Source organism: Pongo pygmaeus, chromosome 9 (genome assembly GCF_028885625.2).
Source record: "Pongo pygmaeus isolate AG05252 chromosome 9, NHGRI_mPonPyg2-v2.0_pri, whole genome shotgun sequence".
Lineage (NCBI taxonomy): Eukaryota > Metazoa > Chordata > Mammalia > Primates > Hominidae > Pongo > Pongo pygmaeus.
In genome coordinates this window covers 75,652,930-75,676,400 of record NC_072382.2, presented here as the reverse complement: position 1 = coordinate 75,676,400, position 23,471 = coordinate 75,652,930, and the positions used below count along the sequence as shown (strand labels likewise).

General features: G+C 50.6%; 1 protein-coding gene and 1 non-coding gene across 4 annotated transcripts in view; both read left to right on the top strand.

The window, feature by feature from the left end:
• The first annotated feature begins 657 nt into the window (after nucleotides 1-657).
• The window catches only part of CHRDL2 (chordin like 2), a 35,026-nt gene continuing 12,212 nt past the window's right edge, over nucleotides 658-23,471 (top strand). For 2 of the 3 annotated variants that reach the window (XM_054438844.2, XM_054438843.2), the window contains exons 1-4: nucleotides 658-1,294; nucleotides 13,208-13,320; nucleotides 18,570-18,663; nucleotides 21,115-21,257. In XM_054438844.2, coding sequence (XP_054294819.2) covers nucleotides 1,213-1,294; nucleotides 13,208-13,320; nucleotides 18,570-18,663; nucleotides 21,115-21,257 — 432 coding nt within the window. In that variant the 5' untranslated portion in view covers nucleotides 658-1,212. Of the gene's footprint in view, nucleotides 1,295-13,207; nucleotides 13,321-18,569; nucleotides 18,664-21,114; nucleotides 21,258-23,471 lie in introns of those variants that run through there. The other variant, XM_054438845.2, reaches the window with a different exon arrangement.
• Nucleotides 15,284-15,346, top strand: LOC129009136 (small nucleolar RNA SNORD43). Its single transcript, XR_008492673.1, has one exon. It is a non-coding gene; the product is annotated as a small nucleolar RNA SNORD43 (small nucleolar RNA).

Genomic DNA, 23,471 nt, shown 5'->3' with positions numbered 1-23,471 from the left:
TTCCTGAGAATGGCGCATGGGCAGACGGAGTGGGGACAGGGGCAACTGGTATTGTAGGCACCTGGAATTAGGACCCCTTCTCTTTGTGGGGTGAGTGCTTCGACGTTCATTACCTTATTTCATCTTAGCAACAATCGTGGGAAGATAGTAGAGATATTTTAAAATCTTAAAATGCCCATTTTAAAGCTGGGGAAACGGACTCTCAGGTGGCGTCCTGTAGACCACAAACTGAATTAAGAACGCCAGTGTTCTGATTCCATCCATCTGCCGAGTTCTGGGCACGCACCGCCGAGCGCCTTACCCTGAGCCTTCCCGGTACCCGCAGCCCCGACAGCTCAGCCTTCCCCACCTGAAAGTTCCACCTGAGGTCTCCCTCAACTCTGCCCTCCGGCATTCTTGGCGTCGCGGGGAGTCAGGGGTTAAACCCCGTGGCCCGGGTGGCCCCTTCCCCCTCCGCAGCCCCCTCGCCTCCACTCGGCGCCGCGCCTGGAGCGTCCGTCCCGGAGACCCGCACAAGAGAGGAGGGGAAAAAGTGGGCCTGTTTCTCGGGTGGCCAATCCACCGAGCCCGCGGTGCCCCAGAGGAGGCGCCAGCGCTAGGCCAGCGCCAGGCCGGGCTGCCTGCTTCCCGCGGCAAAGTACAAATGCGCCCGAGCGCGGCGCCTGGAGCCCTTGGCTAGCACAGCCGGCCCGCACTCAGCCTCCCTCCGCGGCCGCCGCGCCGCCGCCGCCGCTGGGACCGCCGCCCCGCCGGGCCCCAGGCCCCCGCGGTCCGACCCCGAGCCCACCGAGCAGGGGGCGCCGGCCGCCTCTAGCCCGCGCGCCCGGAACACCCGCTGGTCCCGCGCGCCTTGCCCGGCGCTGCGCGCTCGGCAGACGCCGGTCCTCTCCCTGCTTTCTCCTCCTCTCCCTCTCACCTTTCCCCTTTCTTTGATCGCCTGTCCCTCCTGCTGGACCTTCCTCCGTCTCTCCATCTCTCCCTCCTTTCCCCGCGTTCTCTTTCCACCTTTCTCTTCTTCCCACCTTAGACCTCCCTTCCTGCCCTCCTTTCCTGCCCACCGCTGCTTCCTGACCCTTCTCCGACCCCGCTCTAGCAGCAGACCTCCTGGGGTCTGTGGGTTGATCTGTGGCCCCTGTGCCTCAGTGTCCTTTTCGTCTCCCTTCCTCCCGACTCCGCTCCCGGACCAGCGGCCTGAGCCTGGGGAAAGAAAGGATGGTTCCCGAGGTGAGGGTCCTCTCCTCCTTGCTAGGACTCGCGCTGCTCTGGTTCCCCCTGGACTCCCACGCTCGAGCCCGTAAGTAGACTGGGAGGCTGGGTGGGCAGAGGAGGGATGCGGCCCCTGGAATGTGCGGGACAGCGCCAGGACCTGGACCCCAAGCTGTTCTGACAGCCGTTCAGGCAGCACCTGTGCCGGAGGGGTGGAGACTCCGTGTGGACCAGTATGGGCCAGGGGACCGGAGGAACTGGGCACGACTCAGAACTGAGAGAGGGCTGCTGCCAGGGACCCGAGGAGGGGCACCAAGGGCAGCGGGGGAGAGGGCAGGGCACTGTGTTTTGGGTTGGGGGAGGACTTACTGTTCCTAGGAGGGAGTCGGGTATGTCTGGCTACAGGTAAGGAGTGTGATGGAGAAGAAAAGGCTTTTTGCCTTTGGAAAGAGCCATTGGACAGAAATGAGAGGTAATTAGGATAGCCTTCCCATTCCTTTCTCTCTTTTGATCCTCGCAACTCTCCAGTGAGGTGGGTATTATCATTCGCACTTTACAGATGAGAAAACTTAGGCTGAGCAAGGAGGAACTTGCTAAAACTTACAGAGCTAGTAAGCCATCCAAAGCCAGAACGCTAGTTCCAGATCCCATGCTTTATTCCCTGACTCACAGTGTCTAGAAGGAACCCTGATTTTGCAGCGTGAGACTCTGGGAGGCGGCAGGGCACAGTGAGATAGACCAGCGTCTTCACCGTCCCAGCTCCGCTGAATGCCAGCTGCTGGGAGGCCGTCACAGAGTGCACCTCTCTGACCCTAGGTTTCCTAATCTATAAAGCGGAAGTAAAAATCCTAGGAGAGTTGATAGGATTAAATTAGAGAAAAGAGGTAAAGCAGCTAGCACAAGACTGGTGCTTGATAGCTTACAAAAAAAATCAGTTCCCAATTAGGCTTTTCCAAATAGATACAGTGTAACATCAAACAGGTTACATCATCAATCTGAGCCTCAGTTTCCTCACTGCCCCCACAATAGGCTGGTGGTCCCCCCTCCCCATGCCCGGCCAATCTCTTAGAATGCTGTGAGGATGGGAAACCAAACCACATTCTCTTAATCAGAAGAAAAGAGCTGCATTCAAGCAGTGGGTTTCTCCAGGACATACATGGCACAGCCTGCGATTAAGACCCTGCGTTCCCAACTCCTAGTCTGGTGCTGTTTCCTCTCCCCAGCTCAGCTCCTCCATCTATGCCTTTCTTTTGCACGTGACATTCTGGAGCTGGTAGTGCTGGACTTTGTTACAGTCTTGTTTCTGCTCATGAGGGCAGGCTCAGTGTCCCTGGCCTGCCAGCAGCATGAGACTCATAGAAGCCTTTCCATTACATAGAACAAGTAATGGAATTAGCTCAGTGTTGTATTCAAGTCCTGGCTGTGCCCCTTAGAGCTGTGTGACTTTTTGTAAGTCATAACTTCTCTGAGCCTCAATTTCCTCATCTGTCTAAGAGAGATACTAATCCAGAACTTGCAGGGTTCTTGGGAGGATTAAAGGAGGTAACAGATTAAAGTGCCCAGCACAATGCTGTGTACTCAATAAATGTCTCTTCCGCTTTCTTGAACCCCCATCCACTTGACACCTTGTTCTTAGTCCCTGCAATTTTTTCTCCAGATATCATTGCCCTTGATGCATCTTGGAAAGATGTCCTAGAACCGGACTGTTATCCCACCCACACCCCACTTCTTTGCTTCCCATATCCTGTCAGCCTTTCATGGCCTTGCCTAGGTCACACCTCTTCAAGCAAACTCTCCCCGGTGACTTGATCCACTCTGATCTCCCTCCTCTGTGCCTCCCTGGCCTTCAGCTCTGTACCTCTCAGCAGGTCCTGCCAGTATTCCATCTTCCCTACAGCCTTGTAAATACAGATCTCCAGACATGTGAGAAAAAGACCTGGAGCCAACTCATTAGGGTGAGGTGGACTGGCACTCACTGGAGAATGTTAAGATTCCTGGATGTTAGAGCTGGTGAAACTATCAAAAACCATCTGCTTCTACCCATCAATGTATCTATACTTAGAGTTAAATTGAAGCCCAGAAAAGAAGAGTGACTTGCCCAAGTTCACACGGCAAATTTATTAAAGAAAAGAACAAAAGCCAGGCACAGTGGTACACACCTGTAGTTCCAGTCACCAGCTACTTGGGAGGCTGAGAGGGAGAGGAACCCTTGAGCTCAGGAGTTCAAGGCTAGCCTGGGGAACATAGTGAGACCTCATCTCTTAAAAAAACAACAACAACAACAAAAAAAAAACAACAAAAAAAACAGACCTGGGTCCTGGACCCTGATTTGTCACTTATTGGCTGTGTGAGTTGGGACAGATCACTTCTTTATCTGAGCCTCATTTTGTTTGGTGCTGACAGCCTATGAATCTAGAAAGGATCCTGTAGTCACTTGCCAAGATGCTATTTGAAGGTCTCTCACAAAGGTCCTCATCTTAGTTTAAGTGAGATCTCAAGCCTGTTGTGAGTCAGAAATCTAGTGATATCTTAGGTGCTTTCAGAAACAGTGCTAACAGATGGAAATTTTCAAGTCTGTGTGGTATCACGCTCCTGAGGTGTCGGAGCCCTGAAGAATGCCAAGGGCCTGTGAACACAGGTAACAGTTTGCTCCTCAGGCTATTCAAACAAAAAGTATTGTCTCTTTGGTTCTATTTCCAGCCATAGATTGAGCCCTAATCCCAATACAGACTAAGTTTCAATTCCAGCCACAAGCCAAGCCCTAATCCTCCAACCTTGGCCACAGGTTGAACACCAATTCCACCCCTATACAAGACCCCTTACCCAGGCTGGGTCCCTGACCTGGTTACTGACCGGTACTGGTCCCAGCCCCAGGCTGAGCCAGAGACGTGTGATGCTGGTCACTCTAGACACTCAGCTCTTTGTGGATGAGTGTCCACCAGAGGCCTACTATCTTCTTACTTCCCTCTGCAGTGCTTTCTGCCCTACTCCTCTCAGCTCCTCTCTTTGTTTCTCTTCCCTAATTGTCCCTTGTAGGTGTCTAGTATGCTCTGCTTTCTCTTCCCTCCCTCCATCCAATCCTGCTTTCAGGAGAGAGTCAGTTACCAAGTAAAAACATGGGGCTGGGTGCAGTGGCTCACGCCTATAATCTCAGCACTTTGAAAGGCCGAGGTGGATGGATTACTTGAGCCCAGGAGTTTGAGACCAGCCTGAGAAACATAGCAAGACCCTGTCTCTAGAAAAAATAAAGAAATTAGCCTGGCATGGTGGCACATATCTGTGGTCCCAGCTATTCGGCAGTCTGAGGTGGAAGGATTGTTTGAGCCCAGAAGATGGGGGCTGCAGTGAGCTGTGATTGCACCACTGCACTCCAATCTGGGTGTCACAGTGAGACCCTGCTGAGAAAAAAAAACCCATCTATTTTTTTCTTCAAGGGTTTTGTGTATTATGGGAATCGAAGCTTTCGTTCCCAGGTGATGGATTCCAGACCCTAGACGCAGGCATGGGACAGGAAGGGAGCTCCCCTGGTAGGATGTGATGTGGAGGGCAAACCTGGAATCAGAAAGTCAGGGATCCAGCCCTGGCTGTGCCATCAATTCCAACTGTGACCCTGGACAGGTTGCCTTTCTCTGCCTTTCAGTTTTCTCCCCTGTAAAGTGAGATGGTTGGACTTAAGTGGATGATTATTGAGGACCATTCTAGTTTTAACACCTCGTGATTCTAAGTCTCCAAAACCTAAAGATGTGGTTGCCTTGATTCCGAGTCCACTCTGGCCTTTGGAATAGGGATGTGGGAGGGTGGTACTCCTGCCCTGCCAGGGAGGAGTGGACAGGCAGACCCTCAGACACCAGAAAAAAGTGCCTGGATGGCCTGGGGCAGTGCAGGTAGTGGGAGACCGGCCAGAGGGGACCTGCTTGTCTGTTCAGCTTGGTCGCAACCCCATCTACCTGTGCAGGTGTGCATGAGGCAGTGGGGAGCACCTAAGTGAAGGCTGAAGTCCGGCTCCAGGCTGACTTCTCTCTGGATCTCTGACTGGGCCGTTCTGCACCTCTCCTCTCCTACCAGCAGAGGTCTCTGCCTCACTCACTGGCGCGCAGGCTGCTGAGCCAGAGCCCGGCAACAGCTGCGCAGTTGCTCCAGCTGTTGCACCTGTTCCAGGACTGGCCTCTCAAGTTCCCCCAGCCGCCAACCATGGCGCCGGACTCTGGGAGAGGGACCTTGAATCCTTCATATTCTCAAAGAAAAGGACTGGCGTGACAGCGGTGCCCCGGGAGGTGTAGTACAGAGATCATTTCAGGCGTCCCCCTGCCTCTGTCCAGGACCCCATCCTCTTTCTTGTACTCAGGAGTTCTTTTTTGTATCTCGCCAGAAGCCTTCTGTTTACAAGTTAAAGCCATTTCTTCTAGTCCTGCCTAGTAGGGGATGGGTGTCCCTGTAACCATTCTCTCCACATCTGACGAGTGGCATTGAAGATTGTGCTGGAGTGAATCAAGCTTAGTCAAGTCCTGATCTCTCTCTGGGACTCAATTTCCCACAAAGGAAACAGGGGACTGGATATCTCTGAGTCCCTAGCTTTCTACGATTCTATGAATCTAAGCATATATGTCCAAGGCAGAAAAAAATGTGAACAGTCCCCACCCTGTTTCCTGCCCTTCAACAGGTAACAGAGCTGCCTTTCCTGGTTTGATAGTTCTCTCCCTAGAGGCCCTTCTATGCTCCTGTATGTCTGTCATGTGCCAGAGGGAAAAGTCAGGTTCAGAGAAATGCAGTTCCTTTCCCCGGGTTGCACAGCTCAGCCACTGAGGAGCTGAGGCTTTTCTTCTGATTTCCTTAAGAGGCCTCTCCCATCGGGTCCAGAGCCCAGAGCAGAGCTTGTGTCTCAGAGGGGAGCAAGTTTGTTTGTGTGAAGAGGGGATTATAAATAAATAGAGAAAGTATGGCTGTGTGGGTGTGAGGGAAGAGATGTAAACGTTCTACATTCCTGGGCAGCCTGGCTCACTCAGGTTTCCTGAGTTCTTGCAGGCTGGGGACAGGCCAGCCACAATTCCAGACCTCTCTCCTCTCACCCCGGCCCCTCCTGATGCCCTTTCCATGGTCTTGACCAGCCTCCCCTCCAGCCCAGAAGCTTCTTTCTAGTTGTCTTTTCTGCTTCCTATTGGGGAAGAATTCTCAACCGCACTAACCCCTCCTAACTGACCCCATAAAAGACCTTTTATCACAGCATGAGAGTTTCAAGCCAGACTGTGGGATGAACTTGGAACTTGGATGGAGACAGTTTGGAAATTTTGACTTATGCATGAAGATCATGGAATCACTCATCTCCTTAGCTACTCTGGGCTCCTGACCTTTTTGTACATGTTGTCATTTGGTTTGGCCAGTGGTTTGAGCATTCAGATGGCAGGGAGCTGGAAAGCGGGGGTTGTTAGAAGCTAATTTCTGTTAGGTGGCAAGGTAAAAGTGCTGAAAGGGAATTGGCCCTCTTCCCATATAATGAACTACTCCTTTTGTTAAAGAAAGAGGCTTCCAGGGCCGGGCGTGGTGGCTCACGCCTGTAATCCCAGCCCTTTGGGAGGCCGTGGTGGGTGGATCACGAGGTCAAGAGATCGAGATCATCCTGGCCAACATGGTGAAACCCCATCTCTACTAAAAATACAAAAATTAGCTGGGCGTGATGGCACTCACCTGTAGTCCCAGCTACTCGGGAGGCTGAGGCAGGAGAATCGCTTGAACCTGGGAGGCAGAGGTTGCAGTGAGCAGAGATTGCGCCACTGCACCACAGCCTGGTGACAGAGCAAGATTCCATCTCAAAAAAAAGAATGAAAGAAGCTTCCAGGACTAAGGACCGTCAACTGGCTTCTCTTCCAGAATCTCTCCCTCTTTGTTAACTCTGTTCTTTCATCATTGATTTCGTTCATCAGGCACAAACTCTATCTATGTAGGCTCTGCATTGAGCACAAAATTTAATGAGATCTGGTCCTTGCTCTCAAGATTGTCCCTGTTTAGTTAGGAATAAAGCTTACTTAAGAAGTAGCTCTAATCCATTTGTGATGAGAATTGTAATGGGGGCTGAACTCAGTTCTGCAGGAAAGACCAGTGGCTGGAAATTTGGGGCAGCTTCACGGAAAGCGTAGCATCTAAGCTGGCTTTTGAAGAATGGGAAGCAGTTGGTCAAACATTGGAGATGGAGGATTCCATTCCAGGTGGAGGAAACAGCATGTTTGAAGGCACAGTAGGAGGAGGCCTGGGGGCTGGTGGAAGAGTGAGGAATTTAGCAAGATGAGGTGAGGCTGAAAACAGGGCCACCACAAAAAGTTTTGCTGGAAAAGCAGGCAGGAGCCAGCTCATGATAGGCTGGGGATGACACAGTGACATTTAGAATCTGTCTGGTAAACATTGCTGTCCTGAAATCAGATTAGATCAACTAAGTCCAGTCACTTTAAGTCTGTTCAGACAGGTAAGGAGCTTTGGCTGTGGCCTATCCAAGTGGACACTTCCTGTGGGAAAGGGAGCTAGTGTCTAGCACTTTGGATATGCCAAAGAGAAGCCTCTGTGTCCTTCATGAACCACATCCACTCCCACCTCTGTGCCTTTGCATCTAGCACCCACTGCCTGAGAAGTCCTTCCCCTTCTGCATCTTGTCAATTTCTCCAAGACCCAGCTCAAACACGTTCCTAGAGAAGCCTCGCCTGAAGACCCTATGCTCACACCATCATAGCGTTTGTCAGACTGAATGTATTGTATCTATCTGTGTTCTTCACTAGGCTGTGAGCTCCTTCAGGAGGTGATTTGTTTTATTTAAGTCATGTACCAGGCCCATGTATGTGTATAATATTTGGCATACAAAAAGTTCAATAAATAAATGAATAATTGGAAGTAATATTACTATAGCAGTCCCCCAGTATTCATGGTTTCAATTTCTGAGGTCTCAGTTTCCTGTGATTAACCTTGGTCCGAAATATTAAATTGGAAATTCCAGAAATAAAGAATTCACACGTTTTAAATTGCACATCATTCTGAGTGGCATGGTGAATTCTGTTGCCATCCTTCTCTGTCCCATCCAGAACGTAAATCACCCCTTTGTCCAGTGTGTCCATGCTGTAGATGCTCCCCACCCGTTAATCACTTGGTAGCTGTCTCAGTGATCAGATCAACTGTTGCAGTATTGCAAGGCTTGTGTTCAAGGAAGCCTTATTTTACTTCATAATGGCACCAAAGCATGAGTAGCAATGCCAGCAATTTGGATATGCCAAAGAGAAGCCATAAAGTGCTTTCTTTAAGTAAAAAGGTAAAAGTTCTCAATTAATAAGGAGAGGAAAAATATGGTATAGTGAATTTGCTAAGATCTACAATAAGGATGAATCTTCTATTTGTGAAATTGTAAAGAGGCAAAAGAAATCTATGCATGGTCTATCTAGGGTTCAGTACAAACTGTGGTTTCAGGCATCCACTGGAGGTCTTGGAATGTATCACCCAAGGATGAGGGGGGACTACTGTATTACCAATGACAATAATGTTTACTGCCTGTTATGCCAAGTGCCCCACACTCACATATGTGTTCAGTCCTGAAACCTCAATCCTGACCTTGATGGCTCCTTTGCCCTCTCCACCCATATCCTATCCAGTTTGTCCCAAAGCCTGCCCATTGTACCTCCTAAGTGTTTCTCAAATCTGTACTTTTGCCCATCAGCATAGCTTCCATCTTGGTCCAGGTCCAGCATGATCTCAAAACAGGATGACTGCAACAGCCCCTCCCTGCTCTCTCTGCCTCCAGTCTTGCCCTCCAATCAGTTCTCCATTCCTATGGGCACAGTGATGATTCTAAAATGCAAATCTGATCATGGGACTCCCCAGTTTAAAGCTTTTCTATGGCTTTCCTTTGCCTCTCGGGCTCTCAAAGCCCTCTGTGAGCCTCTGCTTCTCCTTCCAGACTGGTCTCTTGCCTCTCACTCCTGCCTTCCCATTCTCTCCTCCAACTTCTGAGCCACTTTCATCTCTGTATCCCTGCCCAAGGTCTGTGGGCCTGAGGTGAGTTGAGGCAGACTAATCTGGTTTGTGAGTGGGGCTAGAAGAATGCAGAAGGCCACCAGAATCACGGTTGGTGCAGTTGTAAATGAGACCTGGGAGATTTGGCCTTAGTGTGTGCTATGATGTTCGTCCCCTAATAGGTGCCTGGGGATGACCACAGAGAGCTCTGGGAGTCAAAGAAATACCACAGGAAACAAACTATTGAGGAAGTCTGGGGTTAGTGCCCAGATCTGTTTTTTTTTTAAACCTATTTAGTTGAGCATATAATATATGTCAGGCACTAGGCATATTACATATATTTTCTGACCTAATTCTATAGTAACTCTGAGAGGTAAAGATTGTTATTAGTTCCATTTAATAGATGTGGAAACAGAGGCCCAGAATGGTTAGGTAACTTGTCTAAATTCAGGCTGCAAATAAAAACCAAATCCACAATTTGAACCCCAGCTGATCTGACTCCAAAGGGTCCCTGAGAAAAGGCATGCTTGGTCTCTGAGATGGGGAGGGATGCATGGGCACAGGTGGGATGAGACTTGGTGGGTGGGGTGGGAGAGGAATCAGGGCAGGTCCAAGGCCAGGGCAGAGGTGGGAACACCACAGAGGACCAAAGGGAGTGTATGGGAAGGGAGTGAGGTATGAGACAAACTTTACCTCCTTCACACTCAGGTGACACACCTGTGTCACTCAGGACTGGTCCTACTGGCTTCCTGAACTTCATCCTAACCCACTTTGGAGCCTCTGAGAGCCTAGGATGTATGAGACCACAACACATCCAAGAATCATAGAATCTTGGAATGATCGAATCTTAGAACCACAACATTGGACAATTCTAGAAGCTTTGTGTTCTAAGGAAATACAGGTTCTTAGAAACATGGAATTCTCAAAATCCTGAACCTTAGAATCCTAGAATTTTGGAGGCTTCAAATGTTGAAATCATGGATTCATAAAGTATCTATGCAGAAAATCTTTGAAGATCATAGCTTACCCCCCCCCCCCACTTATTTTGCAGATGGGAAACTGAGGCTCAGAGAAAGGAGGATGAGTCTCTGAATGTCACACAGTGAACTTGTGGCTTAAAGAACTAAAACTGTTTTCACCAGCTATCTTCAAGGGTTGGGGCTAGTGCCAGCACTGCAGGAACTGAGGCGGCCTGTCACCATCTGGCAGTTCTTCCTCCTACTTGGTTTTGGCATGGCCTTGGGCACTCATCTCACTTGAGGAAGAGAGAGCTCCAGGCCATGCTACCCTTCCTTGTGCCTGTCACCTTCTAGGGTATGGTGGGGTAGGGATTGTGGCCACTGGAGGCCTCCTGCCAGGCCCCCCACATTCTCAGCCTCTGCCAGGTCTATTGGTGGGGGGAAGGGGCCTCCTGCCTGGGCATTGGCTGAGACACTCTTTCTGTCTTCATGCTCTGAGCAGGCGGTGAGGTGAAGGGGGTGCCAACTGGCACAGGGACCTGGGCTACAAGGCTGCCCCAAGGAAGGTAGGACAGGGCTTCTTCAGCAACAGGCTGAGACCTAAGGTGGTGGCAGTGTTGCAATCACCCCCTCCCTGTGGGAGGAGGGGACTGAGGAAGAAAGACATTATTCACTCCTTGGAGAGTTGGGCTGGCTCTGACCAGCACCCCAGCTGGGCCCGTGTCCCACCCTCTCTGCCAGTAGAGGCTGAGAGATAAACACAGCTCATTTGATACGGGCCAGCCGGGCCTTGCTGGCTTGCTGGGAATGTGAGAGGCGAACTTTAATCGCTCCTCCACTTTGGGGAGTTGGGAAGGGAATGGCGAGGGAACTAAGCCATGTGTTCCTACTCTCAGCGACCCTCGAAGCACAGACTGAAGGCATCGTGACAGCAGTCTCAAATCTTTGTTCTAGGAGGCCCAAGAGGGCCGAGCAGGAGCAATGTGAGGAACCCGAGAGAGGCCAACTCCAGCTCCTTACAAAGAAAACCTTCTAATGGTTAGGAATGGCCCATGAGCTCCTGTTTCCTGGAGGCGTGTGTCAGGCAGGGGCTGCACGCCAGCCCAGCCCCCAGTGCTGAGAGGGAATTCCTGCACTGAATGTGAGCTCCCCGCTCACCCCACCCAACTCATTACTGCTTTCAATGCTCTGCGATTCTGTTTCAAAGTCTAAGAGAATGTGATTTAGGAAGTGTAAGAACCCATGTTTCTAAGATGCTTGACTCTGGAAAATGAGAAGGAGGCATGAGAGGCAGCTTCTCCATTTTAGACCAACAGGGGACTAAGAGAATAAGCTAGGGAGTCGGGGATGGTGGCCGGTGGGGCAGAGAGAGAAGAAGGCAGTTGAGCCTTTAGGCCCTGGAATTGGGTAAAAAGCCACAGGAGATGAGAGATGAGGTGAAGAGAAAGGAGCTGTGCTTTGGAGGCAGGAGTCCTGGGCTGAAATCCTAGCGGAGGACTTTAGGCAAGTGGCATAGTCTCTGTGAGCCTTCTCATAATTGTGGTAACAGTCCAAAGCCACTGTAAGACGGATACTGTCATCTATTCCAGAAGATGACAATGTCCATTTTGCAGTGGCTTTGTGATTGTTACCACAATTATCATAATAATAGCATTCAACTAAGGGTCAGAAACTGGACTGGGTAAGCACTTTACAAGCATTATCTAATTTAATGGTCAAAACGATAATGTTAATGAGATAATTAACTTCTATAAGGGGTTTGGCAAAGAGAAGATAGTCAATAAATGTTGGTTCCCTTCTCCATATTTCAATCTCATTTAATTCAACAAACATTTACTGGCACTTAGCTTGTGCTGGGCCTCCCGGTTCCTCCTGAAAAGAGCTCAGGCAATGGAGTGTTTTTCCCTGCTGGCGTGAAGATCACTAGGTACCTGCGTAGAGGAGGGTTGGCGAGGATAGGGCGGGAGGCAGAGGGGCAGGGCACAAGGCTGCAGTGCTGGGCTGGGAGATCTGACCGAGGGCTGGAGGTGAGTGGGTAGGAGGTGGGAGCAGGAGTGGATCAGTGGGTTATGGGAGGTGAGAAAGGCAGAGGTTTCAGGAATGCAGGATTGTAGGAGAGATAGCCAACCCATGGAACAAACGATTTTAGTAATTCTTAGAAGCATTCATCCAGATATTGACGACTGATGTGCGATTGCAAAAAAGTCCATTGGTGTGCCAATCACAAATCACAGTAGTAGCAACAACCATTTTTAAGGATACTTGAAAGTCAGTTTCCTAACAACCTTTCCATCACGACTCACCAAAATATAAGGACATAGTACAATATGAAAGCAAGAAAGCTCCCAGCGCCATGGCCTCGGGCGCCATCCCTGCCAACCCTCCTCTACACAGGTGCCTGGTGATCTTCACACCAGGAGGACTTTGTTCAAAATGTGGGCTACAGGACCCAGAGAATGTGTACACGTGTGTGTGTGTGTGTGTGTGTGTGTGTGTGTGTGTGTGTGTGTACAGGGGAGGGGGATGGGAGAGGAGAGAGGGGTGGGAAGGGAGGGAAGGGTGTGGTGATGTACTAAATAAGCCAAATGGGACAAATAAAAAGGAAACAAGCATGATTGTGAGGGCAGAAGAGCGTGGGACTGAGTCAGGAGACTGGTGCTGTCATCGCTGCCTGGTGACTGACTTACTGTGTGGCCCTCAGGTGTAACTTACCCTCTCTGGGCCTCATTTGTCTAATCATAATGATTAATGTTGATACCATGATATAAATCTGTACAGCATTTCACTGCTTGATTCCCTAACTGCCCTGTGAGATAAGCATTAAGGCTCAGAGACAGTGGCATGCCCAGTGTCGCACAGTAAGTGTGTGGTAAAGCCGAGATTCAAACTCAGACCTTCTGGCCCCTTGCCTAGGAGAGCATGCCCAGTTGTCTAGCAGATTCTCTTTTGCCTGAGTGGCCCAGATGACATCTCTTTTAGAGCTAGAAAGAAGGAGAAATGAGACAGGGTCTTTGGGCTGGAGCCTCCTGGGACTAACATGGCACTGGTCGGTTTGCCAGGCCCAGACATGTTCTGCCTTTTCCATGGGAAGAGATACTCCCCCGGCGAGAGCTGGCACCCCTACTTGGAGCCACAAGGCCTGATGTACTGCCTGCGCTGTACCTGCTCAGAGGTAAGTTCCTCTGGCCACCTGACCACCTGTCTCAGGGATGTCTGAGAACCCTCCAGAGAGGTCAACCCAGAAGGAGGACCAGGCCTTCTAGAACTGTGCTGTCAGCAGCAGCTGAGAGACTTGGGACAAGCCACTTCACTACTGAGTACTCAATATATAGGATTAGATGGCTACTGTGTACCTCCCAAAGATAAGTCACACAAACATTAGTGGCTGGGTTGGGATGAGGGCCCTGGTCTCCCGTCTCACATCCCAGCCTTCTTTCTACCTCGTGCTGGTGCCAGCCTCCCTGCCTCCCACGCAGCCCAAGACAGAGCCTTTTTGACCTTATCTCCCATTCCCTCCTTTTCACTTACTATTTCCTCCAGCCACTTCGGCCCTGCCTTAGGATGTGTTCCCCCACCTCCACTAGCCCAACTACTTGTTCCTCAAGGATTTGCCCAAATGGGAAAATGACCTCCACCTGGAAGGATTTTCTTCTTCTGGGATCCCACATAAATTTCTCTCCCCCTTTCTCCTGATCATTGTTGACCAGGCAACATAGTTACTGCCCCTCCTAGACTGAACCTCTGAGGCTAGGACTTGCTGGGCCCTCACTCACACCTGGCATGATTCCCTGCCAAAGGCTGAACCACCTGGGGTAGAGACCATGTTTTTGTTTTCCATCTTCTCCCACCCCATCGCACCCCACAACAATTCAGCACCTCCACAGGGCCTTGTAAAATCAACTGGGTAGAATAAATGAGACCCCCATGTGGTCCAGAATTCACAAGCAAGGTATGAGATTGGAGGGGCGGAAGAGGAGGAAGTGGCTTAGGAGGCCTGAAAAATCCTTGGCTTTAGCTCAGCTGCCTGGAGCCCAGTGTGGATGTCCCCAGCTTTCTTTGTCTGGGTGTTGGTGCTTGGAGGGAGGGGTAGCTAGCTCCCAACCCCGAACCAGCCTCCCAGCCCCACTCTTTCCCTGCACAGAGCCAAGAGAGGAATGCAGAAGGCCTCTAAGAGTCTCCCTTGTTAAAACAGAACCCTCTGGGGTGGGAGCAGAAAGAGCTCTGGAGGAGATCCTGTGGGGTGGCGGAGGGGGTGGCTAGCCCCCCTCCTGACTTTGACACTGGGGTCTCACTCCTCCTGGGGTCTTTCCTCCTGACTCACCACTGCTTCTACCGTGTTGGCCCCAAGTAGAAATGGGGACACAACCCCCACCATGACTGCTTCCCCTCGGTTTGCCTTAGCACATCTGAGGCCAATCAGCCTTTTCAAGAAGGACTTTATGAAATATAGCCAGAGAATAGAAAGGAAATCATAACAGAAAATTCCAGACATATCATGTGGTCCAGTTGACAAAGTCCAAGTTTTTTAAGCCATTGGAGTTAATTCATTTCTCCTTTCCCAGAGTTCACATACAGTTTCCTCAACCCAGAGGACTTTTGCTGGTATCTGCAAAATATACCCTCAATCCCTCCACTTCTCTCCACCATCACCGCTCCCCCTAATCCAAGCCACCATCATCTGTCATCTCTTTCCTGGGCTGCCACACAAGCCTCCTAACAGGTCTTCCTGTTTCCCCCTCTAAATCCATCCTCCATGCGGCAGTGAGAATGGTTTTTTTTGTTTTGTTTTGTTTGAGACAGGGTCTCGCTGTGGCACCCAGGCTGGAGTGCAGTGGTGCGATCTCAGCTCACTGCAGCCTTGACTTCCCAGGCTCAGGCAATCCTCCCACCTCAGCCACCTGAGTAGCTGGGACCACAGGTGTGTGCCACCATGCCCAGCTAATTTTTGTATTTTTTGTAGAGACAGGATTTCACCAGGTTGCCCAGGCTCGTCTCAAACTCCTGAGCTCGAGAAACCCACTTTGGCTCACTCCCAAAGTGCTGGGATTACAGGAGTGAGCCACCGCGCCCTGTGAGAATGGTGTTTTCTCAGCATGAAACTGATCATGTCATTCTGCTCTTAAAACCCTCCAGTAACAGATGACGAACTCATTGACAGGCATACAGAGACTGTGTGCTGATTGTCATGTTCTGACTTAGGGAAAAAAAGAGAGAAAAGAAAAAAAAAAGACCTCTAATAGCTTTTCGTTGGACCTAAAGTAAAATTCAAATTCCCCGCTGAGGGCTCTGCTTCTGTCTTATTCTCCAATTTCTTTTCTTTTCTTTCTTTTTTTTTTTTTTTGGAGATGGAGTCACGCTCTGTCACCAGGCTACCAGGCTGGAGTGCAGTGGTGCAATCTCGGCTCACTGCAACCTCTGCCTCCCAGGTTCAAGTGATGCTCCTGCCTCAGCCTCCCAAGTAGCTGGGACTACAGGCACCCACGGCCATGCCCAGCTAATTTTTATGTTTTTAGTAGAGACGGGGTTTCACCATGTTGGCCAGGATGATCTCAATCTCTTGACCTCGTGATCTGCCCTCTTTGGCCTCCCAAAGTGCTGGGATTACAGGCATGAGCCACCACGCCTGGCCTTATTCTCCAATTTCATTTCATACCTGCTCACTCTGCTGCAGCCACACTGACCTCTGTCGGTTTTTCCAACACTTGAACCTCATTCCAACTTGTTTCCTCCACTTGGAATGTTCTTCCCTCAGATCTTCTCACGAACAGTTCTCATCTCCCAGTTCATAACACAAATGTTTCCTCCTTATAAAGCCTTCCCTGACAGCTGTTTCTAACATAGTCTACCCCATTAATGAAATAATATTCCTCTATTTATTTATTTATTGTTTATTTATTTATTTTGAGACAGAGTCTTGCTCTGTCACCCAGGCTGGAGTGCAGTGGCACAATCTCAGCTCACTGCAAACTCTGCCCCCCAAGTTCAAGTGATTCTCGTGCGTCAGCCTCCCGAGTAGCTGGGATTATAGGCATGCACCACCATGCCTGGCTAATTTTTGTATTTTTAGTAGAAACGGGGTTTTACCATGTTGTCCAGGCTGGTCTCAAACACCTGACCTCAAACAATCTGCCCGCCTTGGCATCCCAAAGTGCTGGGATTACAGGCGTGAGCCACCACGCCAGGCCCTCTATTTTATTACATATCATAAATTTAACATCTGAAATCTTCTTGTTCCTACTTGCTTACTTTTTTTTTTTCTTTTTCTTTTTTTTCTTTTTTGAGTTGGAGTCTCGCTCTGTCGCCCAGGCTGGAGTGCCATGGCGTAATCTCGGCTCACTGTAACCTCTGCCTCCCGGGTTCAAGCAATACTTCTGCCTCAGCCTCCCAAGTAGCTGGGATTACAGGCACACAACTACTGCCCGGCTAATTTTTGTATTTTTAGTAGAGACAGGGTTTTGCCATGTTGGCCAGGCTGGTCTCGAACTCCTGACCTCAAGTGATACTCCCACCTCGGCCTCCCAAAGTGCTGGGATTACAGGCATAAGCCACCGTGCCCGGCCCCTGCTTACTTCTTTAATAGTCTATCTTTCACTGTTAGGATGTGAGCTCCGGGAGGGCACAAACCTTGTTGGTCCCACTCATTGCTACGTTCCTAGTGCTCAGAAGAAGGCCTGGCACCCAGTAGACCTGCAGCGAATATTGAGCATGAATGAGTCCACGCCTACCCACCAGAGGCAGCTCAGCATCATGGAAAGTACACGGGCCCTGGTGACAGTTTTTACCTGCTGTGTGATCTTAGGCAACTTAACCTTTCAAGGCTCTTTTCTTATTTAGGAAGTGTGACTAATAATATGGTATCTACCTCTAGGGGTGTTGAGAAGATGAAGTGGGATGATTTTTATATAACATAAAGGCCCTACCTCAGTAGCCACTCAATAAATGGAAGCTATGACTTTCCTGAGAGGTTCCCTGTGACTGCAAAGGGCTTTCCATGTGCCTCACCTGCCCTTTCACCGCTAACCTGTCTCCATCCTGTTTCCTGCTTCGTGGTGCTAATAATCATCGCCATCCTTGGCTCCTCCAAGGCCAGAATCAAGAGACCAATTCCAACTCTTCAGGCCACACAGTCCCTTGCACTCCATCGTAGTTTCTCATCTGGGAGCCTCAGATGTCTAGTGTCTAGTTTATCCTCTAGACATTTATTAAGCACCCATGTGCGCTGGGCCTCTAGAAGGCCCCTATTAGAGCTCAGACCAATTCTGTGGATTCTGGGATGCCCCTTAGCACTGACTAGTCCTCGCGATTACCTCTGGCCATCTTGGGAAGCAGTGACCCCAGAAGGCGTAGGGCCAGTCAAGGGTCTTCCATGGGGCAAGAGGCTGCCTCTGGGAGAAGTGCTATCAGGGAACTCAGGTCCAGGGAGAGGGCAGGAGGAAGGAACCAGGGGGAGAAGTGGGGCTAGAAACAAACTTCGCCAACTTCAGAATTGTGAACAAAGCAGGCTCCCTTCATCTAGGAGAGGACCATCGACCCCTCCTTTCCTTACTCTCATTTATTCACTCACTCATGCATTCATTCAGACTCCAGAAGCCACTACTTGGAGCAAGACGCCATGCCTACTATTCTTTGGAATTCGTGGTTGAATCGGTGACACAGGTGTAAATGGTTCATCACAATACAGCAGAGTGACTCTTGTAACAGAGTGAAGAACAAGGTGCGGGAAGGCTGAGGGGCCAAAAAAAAAACTGCCTGGAGAGCTGGGAAGCCCCCCACGAGGGGTGGTGGCCACGCTCCCTCGGTTTCTGCTTGTCTCTCTCTGCGTATGTTCCCCTGCCCAGTTCTCTCACTTGCTATACTTAAAAAAGAGAAGGAACTTCAGGCACCTCCTTCTCTGGTGCCAACTCCAAAGGCTTTGTCCAGGATTACCCAAACCTCCCAGAGATTTAGGGGTGGATCATAAAGCCATCCGTCTTCTCTACATCAGGTTTTTAGTCTCACACCCCCTCCCAGTCACCTGTCCTCATGTTTCATTCCTTTGTTGACCACAAGGCTCAGGCCCAGAGTTAAAAGGACCAAGCCCTAGAGTTAAAATAGCGCAGTCAAAGCATCAAGATCAATGTCAAACAACTCTAGGCTTACATGTCTTTCTCTGTGAAGGGGACAGTGTTTAAGCAAGTCCATGACCAGATCTGACCTCCTTCAGGATAGGGGAGGCACATGGATGTGTGGGCCAAGTGAGATCCCCTTGGTAGGCAGGAATGGGGAGGAACTGGGCACACTTGAGTTAGTTGTTTTCAGTCCAATCACAGGCTTACGACAAGTTCAGACTTCTGCAGTTGGGGTGGGAGTTTTGGGAAAGGACAGGTACAGGTGGAAGACGATGGTTCTTTGAACCAGGGCTGACCCTTGTGTCCCCTTCAGAGCGCCCATGTGAGTTGTTACCGCCTCCACTGTCCACCTGTCCACTGCCCCCAGCCTGTGACGGAGCCACAGCAATGCTGTCCCAGGTGTGTGGGTAAGTAGCCATGCTCCTCCCCATCGTCCACGGACCTTTCTCCTACTCCCAGTGTAGCCCTCTTGCTGAGGGAGACCCCTGCAAGGAGAGGGGCAGTCTCTACCCATCAGAGGTGTAGACACACAAAGGTGCTCAAGGGAAGAAATATCCCAGATCCCCAGGCAGTGCTGGGGTAGCAGAGACTTTGGTGTCCTTAAGTAGGTGTGCCTGGCAGGGGAGGGAGGACATGCAGAAAGGAGCTGCAGGAAACAGGGCCTTGCTTGGGCTGCTGACTGGCACACTTGGGCTCCAGTCTCTCTCGGGCCTGCCAGAGCTGGAGGGTGTGGGTGCAGTCTGGGAAGTGAAGGTGAGTGATCTTGGGCTTGAAGGTCCTATGGGGAGACCCCAGAATTACCACTGGGGGGGCTGAGAAGGACTAAAGGAGTCAGGCCCTGTTCTCTGAGATTCCTCCCACTGCTGAGATTTAGGGACTCTATGTGTCCTGATGCTAAATGTCTATGATTCCATGATTTTAAGATTCTAAGAGCCTCTGAGAATGAGATTCTAGGAAGAAGAGGTCAGAGAAAGGACAGGTGGTCTGGGAAGAAACTGGCAAAACCAAGTGTCCAGTGAGGGGCAGCCAGAGGGGAGGCCAACTTGGAGGTGGGAGGGGAAGTTGAGAGGAAAATTGATGTTTAGAAGCATCAAGAAAGTGGTGAAGAAGAGGCTCCAGATTTTGGCCTCGGGTCCGGGCTCTGGAATCAGGACTTTCCTGGTGAGCTGTTATGGAGTGGGGCTCATTTTCCAGGGGGGAGCCCAGCAGGGATCTGACTCGTGGCCCTGACATGGGTCATAGAGATTCCTGGCTATGGGTCCCCAGAGAGACAGTGGCTCTCAGCTTCTTCCTGCACAGTGAGGGAGTGTCCTCATGTCTGATGCTGACTCTGGGGGTCCTCACCTCTCCTTGCTGACTTTGGGATTTCCCCCCTGTGCTTGGCCCAGGCCTCTTGTTGCTAAAATGCTCTTCACTCCCTCTCTCTTCCCATCCCCTGCCCTTCTGCCTGCTTGGCTCCACAGTTCTTCAAGACTCTGCTCGCCATTGCCATCAGCCCTTCAGGAGGGCTTCCCTGGCCACTCCTCCCTGGCTGAGTTAGAGGCTCCTCCTCTCTGCTGTCACAACTTCTGTGCTTCCATCCACCCTAGCCGTTACCTGCTACAGTATCATTGCTTGTGGCTTGTCTTTCTGCCTAATTAGATTTCAAACTTCTTTTTTTAAAATTAAAAAAAAAAAGTGTTGGCCGGGCGCGGTGGCTTGCACCTGTAATCTCAGCACTTTGGGAGGCCGAGGCGGGCGGATCACAAGTTCAAGAGATTGAGACCATCCTGGCCAACATGGTGAAACCCCATCTCTACTAAAAATACAAAAAAAAATTAGCTGGATGTGGTGGCATGTGCCTGCAGTCCCAGCTACTCAGGAGGCTGAGGCAGGAGAATTGCTTGAACCTGGGAGGTGGAGGTTGCAGTGAGCTGAGATCGTGCCACTGCACTCCAGCCTGGTGACAGAGCAAGACCCTATCTCAAAAAAAAAAAAAAAAAGAAAGAAAGAAAGAAAGAAAAAGAAAAAAAATTTTTTTAATGTTTTTGGTAGAGATAGGGTCTCACCATGTTGCCCAGGCCAGTCTCGAACTCCTAGAGTCAAGTGATCCTCCCACCTCAGCCTCCCAAAGTGCTGGGATTACAGACGTGAGCCACCTCACCCGTAATTTTTGAGTCTGAGTTTCTTGATGGCAAGGGCTAAATTTTACTCATTGCTCCATTCCCAATGCCTAGCATGGTGCCTGGAACAGAGGAGTGCTTAGTCAAGGGGTCCTGAATGAATGAATGGGCTCTCTCAGGACCAGAGGCTTAACCCTCCACCTGGCAGGATGAGGACGGACTGATGGGCAGGTGATGGGGAGGGGGGGTCTGGGGGCCAGTGAATGACAGGAGTTTACACAAGCACAGGGACAATCATGCCAGCTGGCACCACTAGAATGTAACCCTATGAGGGCAGGGACTCTTTTGCTCACTGCTGTATCCCCAGCACCTAGAACAGTGCCTGGCACTGAGAAGTGCTCCATGACCCCTCACTCAGTGCTGGATGAACTAACTCGGGCCCCACTGAGCGGAAGCTGAGGCTGCCAGCTTTACCTTCTTGCTCTGGCTGGGGCTGCCTCAGACACTGAGGGGGCTGGAGGGCTGTGGTAGGGGTCATGGGGTCATGGGAGGGAGGGACACAGTCAGATGTAGGTGTCAGAGGGACCTCTTAGTTAGCTGATATGGGGAATGGCTGGCAAGGCCCAGGCCAGAGCTTGGTTTAAATATCAAGCTGGGGTCAAATGCAAAATCTTCAGAAAAGTGGCCTTGTTAATTTCAGCAAAGATTCACATGAAACCTCATTTTCTTCTTCCTCCTGCCCCTCCCCCACTGCAGAACCTCACACTCCCTCTGGACTCCGGGCCCCACCAAAGTCCTGCCAGCACAATGGGACCATGTACCAACACGGAGAGATCTTCAGTGCCCATGAACTGTTCCCCTCCCGCCTGCCCAACCAGTGTGTCCTCTGCAGCTGCACCGTAAGAACTCCTGCCTTCCCTTCAGCACACGCCAGCGCTCTAGGCCTGCAAAGAACATAGTAGCCTGGACTGCGGCCTGGGGGGATTGTTCCTCCTGGCCAAAGCAAAATGAACGAGCTCAGGGGAAAGGGAATATCTAGGGTTTGGAATGTCCTGTCCCTAGCTTGGTCAGGTGACCATTCTCTGAGCTTTCACACCTTCCTGAGCCTTCTGTTTCTCCCAGTAGACGCTGCCTGCATTCCTTGAGGGGAGGAAACATATGTGTTTCATTTCTTTATCCTCTGCTGTCAGTCCAGGGCCTAAAGCACAGAAGACATCTGTAATGATTGTTGAATGTGAGAATGAATACGCAAATGATCAGTTATCAGTCTTGGGGGATAGAGACAGGGCCAGATTATCTGTAGCAAATGGAAATTAATCTGAAGCTACTTAAACTCCTCCTGCCTATTGTTAGAGCTGGACCTCGGGGCAGGCAGGGCTGACTCGGCAGTGTTATCACGGGACAGAGACTGAAGCTAAGCAGGGCCTCCTCTGGAAAGTCTTCAGCCTCCTCCTTGTAAGGGAACTGGGGTGTAGGCATGGCCTTCCTATAGGTTTGCAGGTGGCTTTCAGCATGTCATTTTTTTTTTTTTTTTTTGAGACGGAGTCTCGCTCTTTCACCCAGGCCGGAGTGTAGTGGTGCGATCTCGGCTCACCGCAAGCTCTGCCTCCCGGGTTCACGTCATTCTCCTGCCTCAGACTCCCGAGTAGCTGGGACTACAGGCGCCCACCACCACGCCTGGCTAATTTTTTGCATTTTTAGTAGAGTCGGGGTTTCACCGTGTTAGCCAGGATGGTCTCGATCTCCTGACCTCATGATCCACCCACCTCGGCCTCCCAAAGTGCTGAGATTACACGCGTGAACCACCGTGCCCAGCCCAACATGTCATTTTTAACCCTGGGCTTGGCAACTCATCTGTGAATTGGCAGGAGAAGCCCCTGCCCTCCCGATTTCCTTACTACCTGATCACCACACTTGGGCCTCGGTTCCTCTGAGTGCGTAAGGGAGTCTGACCAAGTGATCATTAATGTTCTCTCCAGACTAGGTATCAGAAACCTGTGTTTGAGCTCCGGCACTGTCCCAGTTCCCTTTGTGACCTCAAATAAGTCACTTCTTTTGGGCCTGCCTCCCTATCTTTTCAGTGACAGGGTCCCATCAGTCTGAGTCTTTGGATCTTAAAGTTTCTGTGCTGCAGAGCAAGCAGCCTGCAAATAATGAGGAGTGACTACTTATAAATCAAGCTAGTAAGCGATTGCGTTTTGTAGGGTATGAGCCTTCTGCAGTGGTCTCGTCTATTGTATCACCAGGTTCACAGAAATGCCTGGTTTATAGACAGTATCCAAATGACCCTAGGAGAAGGATATCACTATTTCTGTCTTCCAGATGAGGAAACGGGCTCAGAATAGTTAAGTGACTTGCCTGAGAGCACACAGCTAGTAAGTGACAGAGCCAGAATTCAGACCCAAGGCCACCTGGCTCCAAAGCCAATGTTCTTTTACCTGTGTCCCGCTGCCTCCCCTGAAGGGATGAGGCCTGGATGAGGAGGGGGCTGTGGCGAGAGACAGAAATGCTGGGTGGTGGGTGGTGAGAGCATTCCCAGGATTCCTCTGTTCATTCTCCCTGGGTACTTGGGCCTCCCCTTCTTTCTTCTCATCCCTGATTATATGAGGCTGACTTGACTTCTGGCCTCACCCGAGGGACCAGAACACTCACTTCTCAGACCCTCTGGAAAGGGAACAGGGAAAGGTCTCAGGGCAATAGTGCTTCCCCCAGGCACGTTGTGCCTTGTGCTTTTCACAGCCATTCCCTCACTGGATCTTCACACCCTAAATGGGTGTGACCCCACTTCACAGAGGTGGAATCTCAGGCCCAGAGGAAAGAAGTGACCACTAAAGGTCACCTGGCCCCTGACCCCCAGAAGGCCCCTTCCCCTGCAGTCTTGCCTCTCAAGGCTGGATCCCAAAGTTGGAAACCAAGGGCTTTCAGTAAAGAGCAAGATGAGCCCAGGTATCACCCACCTGTCCCCCTCCAATGACGTTAATTTCAGTGGGAAAAGCTTGAAGATTGGGCCCCGACTGTCTTTCTAACTTGAGACGGCTCAGGCCCTGCTCCGGCTCCTCATTTATAGGATAGGGAGATTCCCGCCTTACCAGGTCGCACCTAGGGACAGCCTG